The sequence below is a fragment of the Hyperolius riggenbachi genome, chromosome 12 (genome assembly GCF_040937935.1).
Source record: "Hyperolius riggenbachi isolate aHypRig1 chromosome 12, aHypRig1.pri, whole genome shotgun sequence".
Taxonomy (NCBI): domain Eukaryota; kingdom Metazoa; phylum Chordata; class Amphibia; order Anura; family Hyperoliidae; genus Hyperolius; species Hyperolius riggenbachi.
The window spans coordinates 233,474,150-233,494,746 of NC_090657.1; the positions used below are offsets into that span (position 1 = coordinate 233,474,150).

At 43.6% G+C, this 20,597-nt stretch overlaps 1 protein-coding gene across 1 annotated transcript in view; it reads right to left on the reverse strand.

Moving 5' to 3' along the window:
• Nucleotides 1-598: 598 nt before the first annotated feature.
• KCNJ2 (potassium inwardly rectifying channel subfamily J member 2) overlaps nucleotides 599-20,597 on the reverse strand; it is a 31,382-nt gene continuing 11,383 nt past the window's right edge. The window contains exon 2 of the mRNA XM_068264064.1: nucleotides 599-4,170. Coding sequence (XP_068120165.1) covers nucleotides 2,675-3,952 — 1,278 coding nt within the window. The 5' untranslated portion in view covers nucleotides 3,953-4,170 and the 3' untranslated portion in view covers nucleotides 599-2,674. The remainder of the gene's footprint in view (nucleotides 4,171-20,597) is intronic.

The following is a 20,597-nucleotide window of genomic DNA, read 5'->3' on the forward strand; positions in this document are numbered from 1 at the left end:
TAGGGTCAGCATCTATTCAGTAAGAAGTCCTTGGGCAAGACTTCCCAACACTGCTGCAGGGTGGCCCCTTAGTGGCTGCAGCTCTTGAGCGCTTTGAGTCCAACAGGAGGAAAGCGCTGTACAAATGTTAGGATTATTAGGAGTATTAAATGAGGAACTCAGAATTGATAATCTGAATGGCTGCTATGGGCAACATGAGCAATTATCACTTTCAACAAGAACCTGCTCTAGATGCACCGTTAAAAACATTCCTATATCCACCGTCTCATTGCAGAAGCTTCCTTATCAGATAAACTGGCCTTCATATGGCCCAGAAGGCCAACGTTCAGGACAAGATTATTTTTAATGGCATACATTAAACAGACATTAAAGCTTGAATTTCAGACACCCTTAAAAATTGCATCATTTGCTAGAATAAGGCCAACGTTTCTCAATACTGGTCTTCATAAAACCACATCTTCTAGGAGAAAGTATTTATATGCATTGCGTAATCATCTGTTATATGATGAAAATTGATCAGCTTGTACCGTCGTAAGTCATCCTTGAAGACTGGTTTGAGAATCGGGAGTTCAGACAAAGTGCAGCCATCCGTTTGTTCCAGAAATACAAGTCCCAGACTTCTCTAAGACTGGTAGATCAACAACAACTGGTGGGTAGGATGAGAAGAAATGCTCAAAAAAGCAGGTTGGGAGAATGTGCTGGAAATATTTTATAGTTAAAAAAAGGACCTCATTCAGAACCCTGGCTGTTAAATTGCGGAGCTGGGCCCGGCACGTAATTGTGCGTGCCATTCCACAACTGAAACGGGATCGATTATGGTAGGGGAAGCCTGTCTGCAGTCTTTGATAGTGGCTACCCTTTGCAACTGACACGAGCAAGGAAAATGTCAATCTGGCTCACACATGGCCCTTCATACCAAAGTATTCCCGGCCAAACTAAAGGAATGAATCAAAGATTTCATTTTGCCGTGTTTACAATTATTAGAAATTCCTTTACAGTGTCATCTGCTCCAAATAATAATTTTTTCCGATCCCTTCCACCAGTTCCAAATCGAAGTTCTTTTTTTTTTTCCAGCAATTTTTTTTTTCTATTATTATTTGATACAAGATCAATCCACCCATCTCCTCTCCTCTTTCTCCAAAAATAACCTCTGCACTTATCAAACATCCACATGACACATCGCTGTGATATCTCGCCTCCTGACATTCTCAAGGACCTTTAGTCAGTTATTTGGAGAATAAAAAACAAAAAAGGTCATCGTCATCATACACTGCACCCCCCCCCATAGGAGCTCAATACAGGTAACACTTTAAAGATAAAATATTCTTAACCAAATAAATAAACATTATTGGTTTAACTCATACATTTTCTTTTCCTCTGACAAACCTATCAAGGGGTTAACAAAAGTGCTGATTCAACTTCCACAAATTTGGAATGTCCCCAAAACACTTGACCTTGCGTTTTACTTGACTAACAGGAAAGACCAGATGTGTGAGTTTTTTGTTTTTTTGTTGTTGCCCCAAGGGAAAACCATTTTTTTCCTTGTCCACGCAAAGAATAATTCTTACTCTCCCATACAGGGCTATAGACTAGCAGCATTGCTTCCACTTTTTTTGCTTTTATTTTTTACCTCTTTACTTCCTTATAAAAAATTCTCTTTGAGCAGGTTTATAATTAATACAATGCCTGCACTTTCTTTGGTATACAATTGGATGCTCTTTTGTATCTTTTTTTTTTTTTTTTTTTTTTTTTACTTTTTGTTTTTCACTTTTTTCTTACTACAAAAATATATTCTATTTTTGCTATAGGAGATCTGCATTGCAGTTCTTTCTAAAAGCATTAGTCACTAATCCCTTCCCAAACTAAATGAACTAAGAATATATATTTATATATGTCTGTAGTTACTTATATGCACATAGTTCTGTTTGCAGGTTTCTGAATTTGGCTTTTGCTTTCTGCTTATTTTTTTATTTTTTAAGTTTTTGGCCAACAGCTCTTAACTGCTCCGCCCATTTTCCTGTATCCGACTAAAACACTGTAAGAGAAAGAAACACCACAATGGAATTGGTAGGGTGTATGTAAGTAGCAGCAGCTTAAGGTTTAAGGCAGAGAGTTGCCTTTTGTTATGCCATTAAAAATGGACTTGTTCCCAATATTCGAGAGAAGTTGAAAAACTTAACAAGCTTAATCTGCGAGTTCAAGTTTTGTCAAAATAAAAATATACATAATTTATTTTACATTATGTGCCTTTCGGGTTACACTTGAAAAGTTTTAGTGCTTTGTCTTAAGATCCCAGCTGCCTATTGTGTTGTATAGCTCACCAGGGACAACTGGTAGAACAAGGTCTTAAGTTAGAAGGGTGAGCAAGAGGTCTAGAATGGTTCTACAACATCTTGTCTCCATGGTGTGTTCTGTAGTGTCCCTGCACCGTTTGTTGCCACCAAGAACAGTGCATTGTGGGGGCTTGTCCAGTGACATGGAACACAAGTCTAGCTTAGACCACCACTCTGTATGCATTCCAATTAGTAGCAATAGCTTCCTGCCAGCATTGAGAGCTGGATCCATTTCACCTCTGTCCAACAGTACCGGCAACTGAAAACTGCAGTAGGTCCTCCCTGCTCAGCAATGAGTATTGACCAGCTAACTTGACCAGCTGTAGGTAGCAGTTTTTCAGTCATATCTCAGATTCTCGCCTAAGAGGTCTGGGGTCGAGAGAAACCTGGTTATGATTGTCTATTTCGGGATGCATGTCTGTACTCATGCTGTCCGGCAACCCATTTTCACTGCCTTCCTCCTCTTTGCTCGTTAGCGATACCTCATTCTCATAGCAAAACGTATTTGTGTTGGAAAGGATATATTTCTTTTCTGCAAATTCCCTAGCACTACAGACTGGTGTGTTGGGCACGTCATAGGTTTTGTGGAACCGAGAGTAGTCTACTTTGTAGTAACTCTTTTCTTCAAAAAGAACAGGCTCATAGCGGTGGCCCCAGTATATTTCACTAGCAAGGTAAGAGCTCCGACATTGAGTGGTCATAGCTGTGGCCTCCACCATGCCTTCCAGTATAACCACAATTTCAAAGTCAGAGTTGGCCAAGTCCTGTTTACTCAGGTCATACAGTGGGCTATCTTCATCAATTTCATGAACTATTGTTATCGGGGAAACTAAGAATATTCTGTCTATGCCACTGTCAAAGCCAACATTAATGTCTATCTGATCCAATGGTATGTACTCTCCTTCAGATGTGATGCGAGACTTTAGCAGCTGAGCCCGGACATGGGCTTCTACCAGGTGGCTCTTCCGGAGGTTGCCCACTCTCCACATCAAGCACAGCTTTCCATCTCTCATGGCTATGACTGCAGTGTCGCTGAAAACCAAAGTCTCATTCCTCTTTTTTGGTTTGGCCATTTTAGCCATGACAGCGCCAATGATGAAGGCATCAATTATGCATCCTACAATGGACTGAAATACCACCATGAACACAGCCACCGGGCACTCGTCCGTGACGCATCGGAAGCCATAGCCAATGGTCGTCTGCGTTTCAACGGAGAACAGAAAGGCTGCCGTGAAGCTCTTGACCTCATTGACACAATATTTATGATTTGCTGGTGCACCCAAGTCATTGTGAAGCAGAGCAATTAGCCAGAAGACACAGCCAAAGAAAAGCCAAGAGAGAATGAAAGCTAGGCAAAAGATGACCAGCATCCATCGCCAACGAATGTCCACGCAGGTGGTGAAGATGTCAGATAAGTAACGCTGCCCCTTCTCGCTCACGTTGATAAAGTGAACATTGCAGTGCCCATCCTTCTTGACAAACCGGCTCCGGCATTGCTGCCGGGTGTGTATTTTACTTTTCCCGTTGCCGTACCCATTGGCAACTGCCATGGTGGCCAGCTTCATTCCGTCCTCTTCTGAAGACACAACGCTGTAACGGTTGGTGCGCACGCTGCCCATCACTTCAGTTGAGGACTGCGGTGCTTCTGCTTTTGAAAACAGTCTTAGTTTTTGCAAAACTCTTTGGAGAAACAGTTTTGAAGGCTCACAGGGGACTCTCAAGGGGAAGAAATAATGGAGAGATTTCTGTCTCTAGATGGCCTTGGTTCGACCAAGGAAAGTCTTGTCGTGTTTGAAGGGATATCAGCAGTCTGTCATTGTCCTGTCGATGTCATATCCTGCAAGAAAAATAAAGAGTTGATGTCAAAACATGGGGAAGTGGTAATGGAGGCTTTCCTTTTGTTTCTTCCTGTTTAAGATCTACAGCAAAAAAACAACGACTTTTCTGAATTTTACAACTAGCATAGCATTGGAAATATAGACTACTATATCCACCACTACAACAGAAACTAGAAGCATTGCAATGTCTTGAAGTGTCTCATGACGAAATAACAGCCAGCCTGCTTCATTTCAACATGGAGACTTGTAGATGGTTAAACATAACTTTTATGACAACTGTCATAACAATAACACATTTCTGAAACAAAGAAGTCTGAGTAAAAGGTCAAGTGCAAATTAACAAGTATACACTTTGTACCTGAATAGCTTAACCAGGCTGGATCTCAGCACAGAAGATTAATACTAGTGGTCAAAAATGAAGAAACTGTTGTTTTTAGACTGACAAAAGACTACCTTGGGATATTGGAGAATTTTTCTTGAGTTTTTTGGATAGAAAGCTTGTGATCTTTGCCTCCCTTTTAATGCACAGTGAAAGGATTTTGTTCACAATTGATCATTCATTCTTTGCAAATTTGGTGCTGCAAGCTTCCATCCTTCCAAAAATATTTTGTCTCTCGAAAACTGGAACGGGGCATCCCCGTGCTAAAAGATGAGCTCGGAAAAGTGGAAGCTTGCAGCTAGAAAACTGGCTTGTCTTGGGTCATTATAATTTCCATCTGCCCAAGTGGACCTTGTGTCCATACTGGTGGTCTGATGCAGAGATGGATTACGATGTAATGGGGCCCTAGGCAAGGTAGTGGGTTTAGGGCCCAAAGTGGAGTGGGTCAGAGAAGGTGGTTAGGACCCTTGACTCCCAATAGGCCCCAGGCACCTGTCTAGGAAGTTGCCTGGTTGATGATCCTGCTCTAGTCTGATGAGCCTGCTACAATATTCCAGTGTGTGAAAATTCTTCCCCAAACATTCCAGCATCACTGTACCTCCAAGCCCCCAAAACCTATCCGGACATCTAGCCTAAGCTGTAAGACTGAGAAATGTGATTCCTATGTTCCAAGCAGAACGATATTTGTTGGTAGGGCCCCTGGATCCTTCCTTGCATTTAAGTAGCTTGTTCTGCCATTGTCTAATCAAATCTGGTTTATCAGTGGTAGATGGACATATAGTTTCCAGGGGACATGGACAGATGTTTCAAATCTCAAGGCAAGATGAAGCTCCTATGTAAAAGAATAGAACTTGTTGTATGCTTATGTTTATGACCCAATTGTGCGATACATAACATAACTGGGTCATGTTTGGCTTGATTACCCCAGTTCTGTCACGGCTCTACCTGCCCTTCTCTTTAATAATAGCCATACCCTTTTTTTTTGTAAATGTTACTGTGCTTAATCACCATAAAATAAATATGCAGTTCTTTATAGAAACATCCTATTGGTATTGCTTGGAAACAAGGAGATGAACTCGTTTTTAGCATGTTAAGGACCAGAATACAACGTTACAAGCTACAAAGACGATTGTAGATTATTGTTCTCAAGTGGTAAAGAGTTAACCGCAGTTCCTTATTACCTGGAATAAATTCTAGATTGTTATGAAGCCCCGGCATGTAGCACGGCAACCAACCCTGGCGACACACCAACTGTAAAGCTGTTCCTGAGGGAGTCATTACCCAGAAGATGACCCTAAGTACAGCTATGTCCCTCATATGACACTGCTTGAGCTCCATTCATCTGGCACATTCTCACGCATGTCCTTGGAAGAAAAATCACAGAACTGCATAGTTTCTGAAGATTTTCAATTCCCACTTCTTGTCAAGTCAAGAAGATGGCAACCACGAGCTGCCTGTTGCTGAATGTCCTCAGTTTCTAACAACGAAGGTCAGGGGTGGACAAATTCAGGCAGAAACCAAAAGCCAATTAAACCAGCTAGGACCAGTGTGTTCTTTTTTTTTTAGGAAGCCCTGCTCACAACAGAAAGAAGATTGAAATAATTTTAGACACATTGGCCTCAATTCACTAAAGGGTGCTAACTGTTAGCATGCCAGTGAAAAGGCACTTAGGACGCGAAAATGGCCGCGTCATGCGCAAATATGCGCGCAGGCGTTTGTGCACGTAAAGGTTACGGTAGCTCTGAAAAGCTATTTTACATGCGAACGGTGCGACGTTTCAGGCACATCAACTTAACGCGCAATCAGTAACAGCTTTGGACGTGCAAACTACTTAGCACCCTAGTTTGCACGTCCAAAGCTTTTAGGCATGCTAACTGTGTTAGCACCCTTATGTGAATCAAGTCCATTATCTTTTTAGGCTCTTTGGCTTCGAGATTTACCAAGTAGAAGTACCAAGAAGTTTACTACCAACAAGCCATACAATCAGCTTCTGAGCTAAAGCTATTCTTTTCTGCCACCCACAAGCCAGCGAGAGCAACTATATTCTCATTGGACCTCAGAGGAAGATATGTGTTAATTAATGTGGAACTCCAGGTATAATCCCAAAATGTACCTACCAACGTACGCTTTTTCCATTCAATGGAAGCTGCAGGATGGTGGCACAGTGGTCTAGACCACGATAGTCAATCTACCTTCTGCTTTTCATCAGCACATCCCATATTGAGCAACCTCAGACCAGGTGAGAAGGTAGCATTCTAGTCGATGAAAGCTTCAATCGTTTCACCTTAAACTGGACAGTGAGAGGTATAGTGACTAGAAGTGGGTGCCACCTATCATATACGTGTCTATAGCTTAGCAAACATATGCAGGAGGCCATGTTTCTCAGTTGTTATGTGGTTTATTGTGCAGCCGGCAAACATCTCATGCCGCACACCTCCAATGAGGCTTGGACTGATTGGTGGAGCAGTAATAAATGGTATCTTCTCCAGGACTGAACATCTGGGTGGTGACACATCCTTAGTGAGCACCAGGCAGAGGGGTCCAGAGATTTGCAAAACTGATGTCTTTTTGGAGTCCTCAGTGACTTCTCAGTCAGAGGCTTCTAAGAGTTCCAAGAAATTGGAGGAAGGCATCACAGGATTCTCTCTTCTCAATGAACTCTAGGGACCAGGGGGATTAGGAACACCTTAGCATGTTTAGAAACAAACCCAATAACTATGAGGAGTCAGATTGTGAACACTCCAAGGTACCTTCAAAGACGGGAACTATGGAGGAGCACAAGTAATTGTGAACCCCTTAAAGTGGGCAGACACAAACTAGGAACTGTTTTGAGGCTCTAGTGATTGATGACTATGATTATTCCAAGGCGGTCAAGCAGAAAGCAACAAACTATGGCATACAATACAATATGAACATCCCAAGGTGGACAGACGCAAAGCTGGGAGCTTTTTTTAGGAGACATTATTGAGCCATACTGAGAGAGTTTGAGGATAATTCAGCTTACCAAATTCCACTTATAACTGAAATTCTGTACATCTTCCAGGTGGTTGACCCTTTATGGGGCCTATATCTGTTTGTTAGATGCACCTGTCTGGCGTTAACCTGGCAATATTATCTCCTGAGAAGCCGAACAGAAAGAAAATGTCCTTAGTAAATGTCACAGTGGCAATACTAAATGGAAAAAAAGATCTGTTGCTATTCTAAGAAGCTTCTAGATACAGTCTTGTAAATTAATTCTCATGGGAGCTTAATAACCACTTTGCCACATCTACTGTACAGAGAACAACTTGTGTGTGTTCAAGCTGTAGACTGCTGAGATCAGAACCACTCGTAAAGTGAATAAACGCTTTAGAATACTCTGTATGCTCTACCAAAGACAAGTCTTTGGTATACAAGTAACGATATAATATTGGCGTATTTCATACCCACAAATGTTCAGTCAGATCTGTGTAACCCCCAGCAAACTAGTCGGAGAGCTCTCCAGATAGAGGATATACGAAATAGACAGAGGTTAGACTTTAGCCGGCCAAAATAATCATGATTAGTTTGGCCAACAGTCTGATGGCAGCCATGAGTGTTGTGAATTTGGCTCAGTCCAGCTTTATGTGCTGTCCTATGGAGAGAGTATGGAAAAGGAGACAGGCAGAAGGCTCTGTACACAAAAGACTGAACAAACATTACAATATTATTAAGATTAGTGCATCAGTAGGGAAGCAGTGGACAAGAGCAACCAATCATGATACTGGTTTCATCTGCCAGGTGAGAGCTTATTGGTTGTTCTGGGCAACTGCTCCATGTTTGCACCTGTCTTCCATAATCTGACACCAGCCATCTGGATTCGCTGTTGTCATATTGTCACATTGTCGCTATTGTCATTGTTCATAGCTAATGAGTATTAGCAGTCATCAGTCACCGATGGGGATTCATAGTAAGTGTAGTCCTCCCGTACCCAACAAACACGTTTGTTTGGTCATCTCCGCCCACATAGAGGGGAGAGACAAGAGAAAGATGGGGCTGAGAGATGCGGCTAACTAGATGTTTACATTTTGTATAAGAAAAAATTGAACTTTTGCATGGAGCTAGTTCAGTTCTCAGTCTCTTCTGTCCTCTCTCTGTGTCTCTGCTGTCTCCTCTGTCTCTCTTGTCCCTCTCAGTTTCCCCTGTCCTCTGCCTCCTCTCATTCTCTGCTGTCTCCTCTCAGTCTCTCTCTGTGTCTCTGTCTCCTCTCACTCTCCCCTTTGTCTCAGTCTCCCTTGTCTCCTCTCAGTATCTCCTGTCCTCTGTGTCTCTCAGTCTCTCCTATCCTCTGCGTCTCTGTCTCTCCTGTCCTCTGTGTCTCTCAGTCTCTCCTATCCTCTGTGTGTCTCAGTCTCTCCTGTCCTCTGCGTCTCTGTCTCTCCTGTCCTCTGTGTCTCTCAGTCTCTCCTATCCTCTGTGTGTCTCAGTCTCTCCTGTCCTCTGTGTCTCTCAGTCTCTCCTGTCCTCTGTGTCTCCCAGTCTCTCCTGGCCTCTGTGTCTCTCAGACTCTCCTGTCCTCTGTTGCTCTCAGTCTCGCCTGCCCTCTGTGTCTCTCAGTCTCTGCTGTCCTCTGTGTCTCTCAGTCTCTCCTATCCTCTGTGTCTCTCAGTCTCTCCTGTCCTCTGTGTCTCTCAGTCTCTCCTATCCTCTGTGTCTCTCAGTCTCTCCTGTCCTCTGTGTCTCTGTCTCTCCTATCCTCTGTGTCTCTCCTTTCCTCTGTGTCTCTCAGTCTCTCCTGTCCTCTGTGTCTCTCAGTCTCTCCTGTCCTCTGTGTCTCAGTCTCTCCTATCCTCTGTGTCTCTCAGTCTCTCCTGTCCTCTGTGTCTCTGTCTCTCCTATCCTCTGTGTCTCTCCTTTCCTCTGTGTCTCTGTCTCTCCTGTCCTCTGTGTCTCTCATTCTCTCCTGGCCTCTGTGTCTCTCAGTCTCTCCTGTCCTCTGTGTCTCTCAGACTCTCCTGTCCTCTGTTTCTCTCAGTCTCTCCTGTCCTCTGTGTCTCTCAGTCTCTCCTGTCCTCTGTGTCTCTCAGTCTCTCCTGTCCTCTGTGTCTCTCAGTCTCTCCTGTCCTCTGTGTCTCTCAGTCTCTCCTATCCTCTGTGTCTCTCAGTCTCTCCTGTCCTCTGTGTCTCTGTCTCTCCTATCCTCTGTGTCTCTCCTTTTCTCTGTGTCTCTCATTCTCTCCTGGCCTCTGTGTCTCTCGGTCTCTCCTGTCCTCTGTGTCTCTCAGTCTCTCCTATCATCCGTGTCTCTCAGTCTCTCCTGTCCTCTGTGTCTCTCAGTCTCTGCTGTCCTCTGTGTCTCTCAGTCTCTGCTGTCCTCTGTGTCTCTCAGTCTCTCCTATTCTCTGTCTCTGTCTTGCCTGTCCTCTGTGTCTCTGTCTTGCCTGTCCTCTGTGTCTCTGTCTCTCCTGTCCTTTGTGTCTCTCATCTCTGCTGTCTCCTCTGTCTCTTGTATTCTCTCTCTTTCTCCTTGTAGGCGCCCCCCTCCTCTCGGTACATCTTCTGATCCTCTCCCATTTATATTACAGAGCGTTATCCCCGCACTCCCTGCACTACATACTGCACTGCTCTCTTGCGCGGCCGGCCTGTGACAAGACCGGTCCTCAGAGTATGTCCCTTCCTTCCTAACTCCTCACAGAAGCACAGAATGAATGAAACCTGGAGCTACGTCGGCCAATCCCGCGAACCAAACCAGTGACATCCTAAAATAATAAGCCAGGGCTCTAATGGCGTAATTTGCCAGACCCCCTTCTATTATTAACAAACCCAGAGCTAAATTTAGCCTGCGGCCCGGAGAGGCCCTGTCATGTTTTCCATTGGTGGAGTATAATTGATCAGCCCCCGTTATACATTTGCCACCCAAATTAGCAGGTCTGGAAAGTTTATTATCATCATGTCTGACATGAAGGGAAGAGAGGCCCGGATGTACCCAGTGATGATCCCTGGCGCTCTCCCCACCGAGCATGCTGCTATCACTGCTGCGCAAGAGCGTATTCGCTGACGAGCGGCGGAACGATGCGCCATATGGAGGGCGACAGAACTAAATCATCAAGCGGCTTCTTTCTTTTTTTTTTAAACCATGTATCCAAGCCGTTAATCCCGACGCAGATGAGTCACAGCATTTGTTTTACATTTTACCATTTGTGCGCTGTTCGCCTTTTATAGACGCCAGAGCAAGCAGCGAGACTGAGGCCTGCTGGGAGCGTACTCATCTCTCTCTCTCTCTCCTGAGTGACTGGCTGCTTTGCTTTACTGTAAGTTCAAAAGGCTTTTCACAGGCACAACAGATAATACGAGCGACAACACAAAGAGGTAAATCTAGCAGTGCCTCCCTCGGACCTGACTTCTTCTAAAGGAGCAAAGGCGGAAACCAGAGTCAGGCAGGTGTAGAGCAGGGGCATAACTACAGGGGAGCTGCCCCTGCAACCGCATGGGGGCACAGAGCTATAAGGGGGCCCCAACTACTAACAGTACCTTCCCCCGATACAGAGGAATATACTTCACATCAGGTGTTTGGTGGCCACACTTGTTATAGGAGTGAAGATCACGATGGCCACAATTGTTTTATGACTCTTGTGGGATGGACCCCCCAGGCTGTGAGGGGCACCAATGGGACGGTAGGGAAGGGGTGTGACCATTCGGGGGCCCGATGAAAGTTGTGCTGGGGGCCCCCATGATTTGCAGTTGCGCCCCCTGGTGTTGAGAAAACGCTCACAGCAGTTTGAGGTGAAAACAAGTTTCTGATAATAATAATAATAATAATACTGTCATAACAATAATACTGTAGTAATAATAATAATAATAATGCCACAATAATAATAATAATAATAATAATAATAATAATATTATTATTACTGTCACAGTAATAATAATAGCATATTGGATTTTAAGGTGGCCACACACCGTACCATTTTTTAAATATTTGTTCAATTTAAGAATTGCAATCAATTTTTCTGACTGATTGTAACATTTAAAAAATCTGACCAATGTACCACACACACCTGTGTTAAATTTTTCCCCAATTATGATAAAAAGAATTGGAAACTCTGACAAAATTGCTGGGGTGTGTATAGTAATAAATTGACAATCTAACACACACCATACAATCTTTACAAAGATTGAAGAAAAATATCTGGCATTCCGGATCGATAAAAATCGAAGAAAATGGGAAATCTGATCAGATTTTTCAGTCGAAAATCTTTCAACTTTTGGGGGGAGATCCGATCATTTTTATCAAATTGCTGTAAAATCGGATCATTTTATTGTATCGTGTGTGGGCCACCTTTAGGCTGATCTCTGCAAATGAAGGTTTACAGCAAAATCGCAATCGCAGTTATAAGTTACGTGTACAATTGATTAATTGGGATTACAGACAGATAATGAGATGCTTATTTTTATCAGCATGCATGATAATTTAACGCAAACTGGAACTGTGCCGGTCACAACTGGCAGGAAGTGCCTCCTACCGGTCCATACCATTCGCACGGACGATGCCATTATTAACGCCCCATTGGCAATCTCTGACTGTGGGTAGTTTTAGTTTTCTTATCGAAAAAACATTCAAAAAATAATTTAAGGTCTTCCTGGGATTGTTCTAAAACCAGTAGTTTAAGAAGCTGGCATTGATATCCTTACATGTGTATCCAGGATAAGGAAAGAGGTAAAACGACGATAGTCGTAAAGATACATATCTCACCTACAGATCTGTCATTTTGTATTGCCAGTCTATTAATTCAGGATAACAGCTGTACAGCATATCCAGCAGAGTCCCTCGTGTGTAGAGGAATTCACGGAGAAGCATGTGTTCAGTTCAATCACATGATAGAGTTGGGAGGCTCTGATTCGCTCAGATGACTTTAGCCATCACAGGAGTTTGGAAGTGACACATGATCGTCCCGACATGCATCACCTGATGAAACTAATCACATGCTTTTCCTGGGGTTCTACTACATGCTGGCAAATTGTAGCACCTAACGGACCTTCATTTTCTCTGCAGTGAAGAGAAGCAGCACACTGATGAGTCATCATTCTGCTCTCCTCCCCTGTAAGGAAGCCAACAGTTAAGTTTAATAGTTCAGTGCTGCTCTTCCCACTCCCTAACCAAGCAGACGATTACCTGAGACATATTTTGGTACTTTTTTTCTGCTGGTCTGTAAAGATACAGCTGTTAAACATAAGCTCCGTTCACACATTCAATGTTGATTGGCCATTCACTGGCCAATTTTATCACCTCCATATAGTGTAAGGGCTGACAGATTTTGAACACTATGAACAGATTGTATAAGTAGGCTTTTGTAAGGTGGTAAAATTGGACGATCATTGGCCAACCAATATTGGATGTGTGCACCAGACTGTAGGTGGGACAGATCGACAGAAACTCTCCGTCTTCTGCCTTAAAACAATAACTTTATTTGTGCTTGTTGTGAGGCATGAGCTGTAGGTCTCAGTAGTAGCACTAATAAAGTTATTTTAAGTTGAAGTGGGCCTCCCGATATTTGTTCTTTGGGTCTGGCATTTACTGCTTTTTTTAATGCCTTTAGCTGTATTAGACAGCTGTGCTATTCTTGCCAGGAGTTCAGCTGAAAGAATAAGCAAACTCGTGAGGAGAATTGCAGAAAGGTCGGAGACTAGATTGGATGACTGTCACCCAATGCGTGATGTGATTGACAGGTTGGGACAGGCATTCTCGTGAAGGGTAGGCTTGAATTTGGCCTGATTCTTTTGGGCAACGGCATCAGGTTTCGGGCCATGCGATTCTATCTTTGTGGTGCTGCTTTCTGGCCTTTTATTTTTACCCTCATCTTTCCGCCGGCTGTAAGCGATCCCCGTAACAATATCCCCCTCCTCCTTAACCCCCCCCCCTCGCCCTTAATACTAACCTTTTCTTGATGAACCCCCTTTCTGAACAGCTAACTATAACTGGCAAATACAAGATAACATTACCATATATCCTCAAACATAAGTCAACCTCATGTATAAGCCAACCCAAAAAATGTGTCCCTTTTAAAGGGAATGTCTGAGCTGTATAAAAAAACTCCACTCCCAGGGGTCCCCGACGGGGAAAAGCCAGATCGTCCTCTACTATGAGCGCTGCTGTCAATCACTCGCACGTAGTGTTTTGGCGTGTACTGCACAGGTGCTGAACTACTACGAGTGATTGACAGCGACGCTTGCGCAGGTGCAGTAGAGGACGATCTGGCGAGGTCGGCTTTTGCACCGTCAGGGACTGGAGCTGCGGCGAGACACATAGTGAATGCTAGGGGCTGGAGGAAGCCCCAGGTAAGTAGATGTCATTTTTTATGCAGCTCAGATATTACCATTAAGCTAGAATTTTTTATTGACTCAAGTATAAGTCTACCCAGCAAGTTAATGGCTGCACTTCATTTTGGAACCAGGAGAAATGAACAGCTGCACGTGGGGGCGCAGTATTGCAGCCATTAACACCCCCTCCCCCCCCCAAGTGCAGCCAATAACTCTTCCAGGTCCCCAAGTGCAGCAATTATCCACTCCCCTTCTTAATAAGTTCTTCAGCCAATATTTCTCCCCTCCCCCCTGCCCCTTTCCTTGTTAATTGTTGTGGCCAGGACTGTCACACTTGTGTTTTCTTGGCATATCAAGAAAGTGTCACTTACCACTGGGCTAATGGCTGCAAATGGGAATGTTATTAATAGTACACACATTACTCAGTGTGCTCAGTGTTACAGCCATAGGATGGTAATGGATGCCTCTAACACCTTGCACATTGGGAGGGGGGGGGGGGGCACTGCGGATCACTCTGCAAAGTTTGAGAGGTAGGCCCTCGAGCCACTTGGCTATGAGTCAGAAATGTAGGTATTTAGGTCCAACTCAAGTACAAGCTGACCCCTATACTTTTATTTACTGAATCAGACCTACATTTCTAGACTTCTAGTCGAGTACATATGGTATATTTTGTTGATTTTTGGTAAGGGGGCTTTTTGGTATCTTCCCCTAATACTGCCCCAATGTCTAAAAGATCAATCGTGCGCAAGACAAACCACTTTGCGTTCTTGCCACGTCACATAGTCCTGCCTGCATGCAGAGCTGCAAATGTTCTGTTCAGCCAAACATGCGCAAACAAGCATCATCAGAAATCACTTTCCAGCAGGACTGATCTTTACTCCATCACGTTATCTCGCCCGGTAATTGGATATCCGCGGCCAAAGACGAGAGACGGAAAAAGAATCAGGGTAAGACTGCAGCGGAGCGTAGGTGATTGCCGTACTCTGTCGGCCTAAGCAGAGAACACAGGAGATGATCCAACAGAGATCTAAACAAGCAGCATCGTAGGTACAAAGAAGAGAAGATATGAGAAAGCTCTATAGTAAATGGAGGACTTTTCCTGAGCTGTGGGATCCACAAGGAATATGTTACATAAAACTGAACTAACGTCATGATATTAATCATCCACTGTTTCAGTGTAATGTAAAGTTGCAGGAGCGTACAGCTGTTACGAAGTAATGGAAGAAGCTCAGTGACTGCATTCAGCAGTACAAAGGGGTAGGCCTGAGACAGAGGTCATGGACCCACCCCCCAAACTGTTGTTGTTGTCAGCACAAGCCCCTCCCCTAAGTCTGTTAGGTGTACTGCCTCACATACAGTAAATACTGAGCATGGCTCCTGCCTGCATTACGCCACACAATATAGGCTGCTATATCGTGAGGAAGAACATTGCATTAACATTACCATGCTAAAAGGAGAGAAGTCTATTTTCTGTGGTATTAATTTCAAAAAATTGAGTTGCACTTTAAAGAGGCTCCACCCACCCTCCATTCAAAACTGGAAGGACAGTGTGGCAGCATCTGGCCAGTTAAGAAGGGGCCACCTCTGTTCTTGGTACAGCCCTTGTGTGGTGCAGACGCACATGAGCAATGACGTCACAGCACACGTTACGCTGGGGAATGATGTGGGGTTTCCAGGCGGTTCCGGCTCCTCCTTCCTACCCTCTGTACCAATCACTCTCACACAGACCTCACTGTGCTCTCCTCTCTTCGGGCTGATGCTGATCTGCAGGCCAGTGAGTGTTGGGGATGGGAAGGCAGCAGGAAGCTACATACCCCCACTGACATAAATGCCCTATATGGGGGTGGCTACCTACACTGAGGGGCGGGCACCTATGGCTAGCTACCTATACTGGGGGGAAACTTTGGCTTCCTATACCGGGGGAGGCTGCCTACCTATACTGGGGGGACACTTTGGCTACCTATACCAGGGGAGGCTGTCTACCTATACTGGGGGGGGCACTTTGGCTACCTATACCAGGGGAGGCTGCCTACCTATACTGGGGGGACACTTTGGCTACCTATACCGGGGGAAGCTGCCTACCTATACTGGGGGGACACTTTGGCTACCTATACCGGGGGAAGCTGCCTACCTATACTGGGGGGGGGGGACACTTTGGCTACCTATACCAGGGGAGGCTGCCTACCTATACTGGGGGGACACTTTGGTTACCTATACTGGGGGAGACTACCTATACTGGGGGGGGCAACTGTGGCTACTTGCCTATACTGGAGGACTACCTATTGGAGGGGGGGTACTTATTATAAAATGAGAAAGGGCCACAGACTGGGGAAAGGACCTAAAGTAATGGGCCGCTTGGGGCCACTAAAACCATAGCAACACCCCTGGTGGAGCACAGAAATGAGCCTGGAAGTGTGACAATGTTCACTGCCAGGAAGATACAGACATGCAGCACTGGCTGTGCAGTGAGGCAAGGGTGTGCAGTCCACAAAGCCGCCCAGATATCACTGCACATCACTGACAATTAAAACAGTTACCTTAAAACATAAGTATACTTCTAGCAAAATTGTATTCATGCAGTCCCAAACTGGTCCCCGACCAATAATGCAATTGTAATGCGTTACGTACTCTGCTCCACTGATGAGGTAGGAGACCAAGCTCCCTAATGTTTACATACAGGAGTCTTTACACACGTAGACGGCGCAAACAATAGGCCGCCAAGGGATCCACAGATCTGCTTTTTCAGCTATAACTGCATTACTGATCACGGCTAAAGTAATACATTTATATTATAAGCACAGCTAGCTTTAAAGCAGAATTGTCAGCCAAAAAAAATCAAATTCCATTTACCCACCGTTTTGTGTCTGTAATCTACAACCTGACCCTGCATTGCAAGCATTCCAATGCAATCATAAATGTTTCTGCTGTAATAAATCTTATCTCAGTCAGCCTGGCTCTATTCTGGTACATTGCCGGGGAGAGGGAAGCTTGTTATCTACCCTCCCACATTCTTGCTCCTAACTGATTGGCTGAGGGCAGTTCATTGTGAAGCTGCTGAAATACGATCTGTGCTGTGCTCACGCGCGTTTACAAAGCAAGCTAGATATGACCGTGCTGTTTGTAGGAGAAATGAAAGAGAAAGGGAGAAAATGACATCAAGATTGGCTTCAGTCAAAGGCAGTAAAGATGTAAAAATGCCTGAAACTGTTTTCAGTTTCAAGAACATTTGGGAAATAGTGATCACAACATGATAACGTTTGAGCTGGTGACTGATAGGCCACGGGGCAGCGGGACCACTAAAACTATGAACTTTAGAAAAGCAAAGTTCACTCAAATTAGGCAGGCACTAAGTTTGGTGAACTGGGATAATGTACTACAAGGGGAAGACACTGAAGGGAAATGGCAAGCTTTTAAACTTATACTCAATCAATACTGTAGTATGTATATCCCATATGGAAACAAAATGTCTAGGAATAAAAAAAGGCCTCTATGGATGAATAGAAAGGTTAAAGATAAAATGAAGAGGAAAAAGAATGCCTATAAGGTCTTAAAACAGGAGGGGACAGAGGCTGCACTAAGCAATTATAAGGAGTGCAATAAAAATTGTAAAAAAGAAATTAGGCAGGCAAAGATTGAAGCTGAAAAACAAATCGCTAAGGATATCAAATCTAACCCAAAAAAGTTTTACAAGTACATTAACTCTAAAAAAAGAAAGGTTGACTGTATAGGACTCCTAAAGGATGAGGATGGGAACTCAATGGTGGATGACCAAGGTAAGGCAGAGTTATTAAATGCTTTCTTTGCTTCTGTCTTCACAAAAGAAACAGCACTGTTGCAAACTACAGAGGCGGAAGAGTCTCAATCTTCTAACTGTAATATTAAATACTTAACGCAGGAAGAAGTGAAGGCAAGACTAAATAAATTAAAAATAGACAAGGCACCTGGCCCGGATGGCATGCATCCTCGGGTCCTAAGGGAATTAAGTTCAGTTATAGATAAACCCCTTTATCTTATCTTTTGTGACTCTCTTGCAACTGGCAGAGTCCCAGTGGATTGGCGTACAGCCCACGTTTTCCCATTATTTAAGAAGGGCAAAAAATCTGATCCAGGAAATTATAGACCTGTAAGTTTAACATCAGTTGTATGCAAACTATTTGAGGGGTTACTAAGAGATACTATACATGACTTCATAGTAGAAAATAATCTTATTTCTCAGCATCAACATGGGTTTACTAAAGACAGGTCCTGTTTGACTAACATGCTCAGCTTTTATGAGGTAGTGAATGCTAATATGGATATTGGGAATGCTGTAGATGTGATATACTTGGACTTTGCAAAGGCCTTCGACACTGTTCCCCACAAAAGTCTGGTGCAAAAGTTGAGGATGCAAGGACTGGGGAAGAGTCTGTGTTCATGGATAGGGAACTGGCTAATGGACAGAAAACAAAGAGTTGTGGTCAATGGATCGTACTCAAAATGGGAGACTGTTAGCAGTGGGGTCCCACAGGGGTCTGTTCTGGGTCCAGTGCTCTTCAATTTATTTATTAATGACCTAGTAGATGCAGTAGTGAGCAATGTTGCTATTTTTGCAGATGATACAAAATTGTGCAGAATCATTAACTCTCAGGAAGATAGTGTCATATTGCAACAGGATCTGGATAGGATGGCTATATGGGCACATACATGGCAGATGAAATTCAATGTTGACAAATGTAAGGTCATGCATTTTGGACGTACTAATGGTCTAGCACCATACAAAATAAATGGGATACAGTTGGGGACATCAAACTTGGAGAAGGACTTAGGAGTACTCATTGACAACAAGTTAAATAATCATACTCAATGCCAAGCAGCTGCAGCTAAAGCTAACAAAATTTTGGGATGCATTAAAAGGGAAATAAAAACTCGAGATGCTAGCATAATATTGCCCCTGTTTAACTCTCTAGTAAGGCCACATCTGGAATATGGAATTCAGTTCTGGGCACCACATTACAAAAAAGATATTGCAGTTTTAGAGCAGGTGCAGAGACGAGCAACAAAATTGATGCGTGGGATGGAAGGTCTCACTTATCGAGAAAGGTTAGATAAACTGGGTTTATTTAGTCTAGAGAAAAGACGCCTTAGAGGGGATCTAATTAACATGTATAAATACATCAGAGGGCAATATAATACCTTGGCGGATGAGCTTTTTGTCCCTAGGCCTTCTCAAAGGACTAGAGGACATGATCTGCGCATGGAGGAAAAATGTTTTAGCCATTTATTTAGGAAAGGGTTCTTTACAGTAAGAGTGATTAAGATGTGGAATGCATTGCCACAGGAAGTCGTTATGGCAAACTCTATACCTGCATTTAAAGGGGGCTTAGATGCTTTCCTTGCGTTGAAAGACATCCATGGCTACAATTACTAGGTAATGCCTAATGATGTTGATCCAGGGATTTTATCTGATTGCCATCTGGAGTCGGGAAGGAATTTTTCCCTTTAGGGGCTAATTGGACCATGCCTTGTAAGGGTTTTTTCGCCTTCCTCTGGATCAACAGGGATATGTGAGGGAGCAGGCTGGTGTTGTACTTTATACTGGTTGAACTCGATGGACGTATGTCTTTTTTCAACCAAAATAACTATGTAACTATGTAACTGTATAAAATTCACTGAAATCAAAATGGGAACAGTACAATACATATGTTCTGTAGGTAGAACACTTATTTACTTATATATGTGTGTTTTTTTTTCTTTTTTCCTGGGATAGTATGACTGACTGTCCCTACTACTTTAAAAGTCAGTGTATACTGAGAGGTTACAAAAACTGCGATTGTTTACCTTGAGCTAACGCAACAAATGCCAGTTGTCTCGCTGCTATGTGGATGATTTGGCCACGGGACTTTCCGACCCGCGCCCCGAACAAGCATGCAGCTAATTTAGGCCGTGTGAAGTCACAACACCTTATTTGCATGTTAGTTTTGGGTCATTGATTAGAAAAGGTATTAGAAACGAAAGAACATCGTGAAAACAAGTCGGGCAGCATTTTTACGCAGCGAGATCAGGTCTGGCGGCTGATCTGCTTCAGCTGAACACGACAGTGTCCCGACCTCTGGCAGGTATTTCATCAATGTTTACATTGGATTGGAACGTTCACGGTCATCGAATCTGCTGGAGATCTGCTGATTAGTCTAAGCCTACTGATTACTGCTTCCAGTCGATTCAGAACAGCTTGTCGAGAAATACTGACTGAGCTAAGTGGTCGTTTTTTATTGTTGGAAGAGCATCGGCAGGCGTTAGCTGGACAAGTTAGGAACGCATCGATCGCTACAAAGATAAAGTACAGCGGTTCGATTGATTCAAAATTTGATTGGACGGTGTGGTGTAAAATCATCAACACATTTTCAATTGGGAACTAATTGGTCATTGGTCAGCTATTGTATAGTCCATGACCACTTTAAAACGTATCTCTGCTAATAAAAAACCAAATGATGCTCATCAAATCATTTCATCGATCTCAACGTGATAAATTCCACCATCCCTGTCAGGATTGAAAGCACATATTTAAACTTGTATATCAAAATGCAGATGCTCAGCTACTCCACACCGACTCATACAGACTCTTGTTAAGACATGAGCATCCTAATGTCCTGTCAGTCACTCACTCAGCTTGAGCAGATGTGGAAAACAAGCAACACTTGTTCCTGTTTTGTGCAGCTAGTTACTGCAGCAGGAAGGAGAAGACAAAAACTTTCACTAAAGACGAGCAGAACTAGCTCAACACAGTGGAAGGAT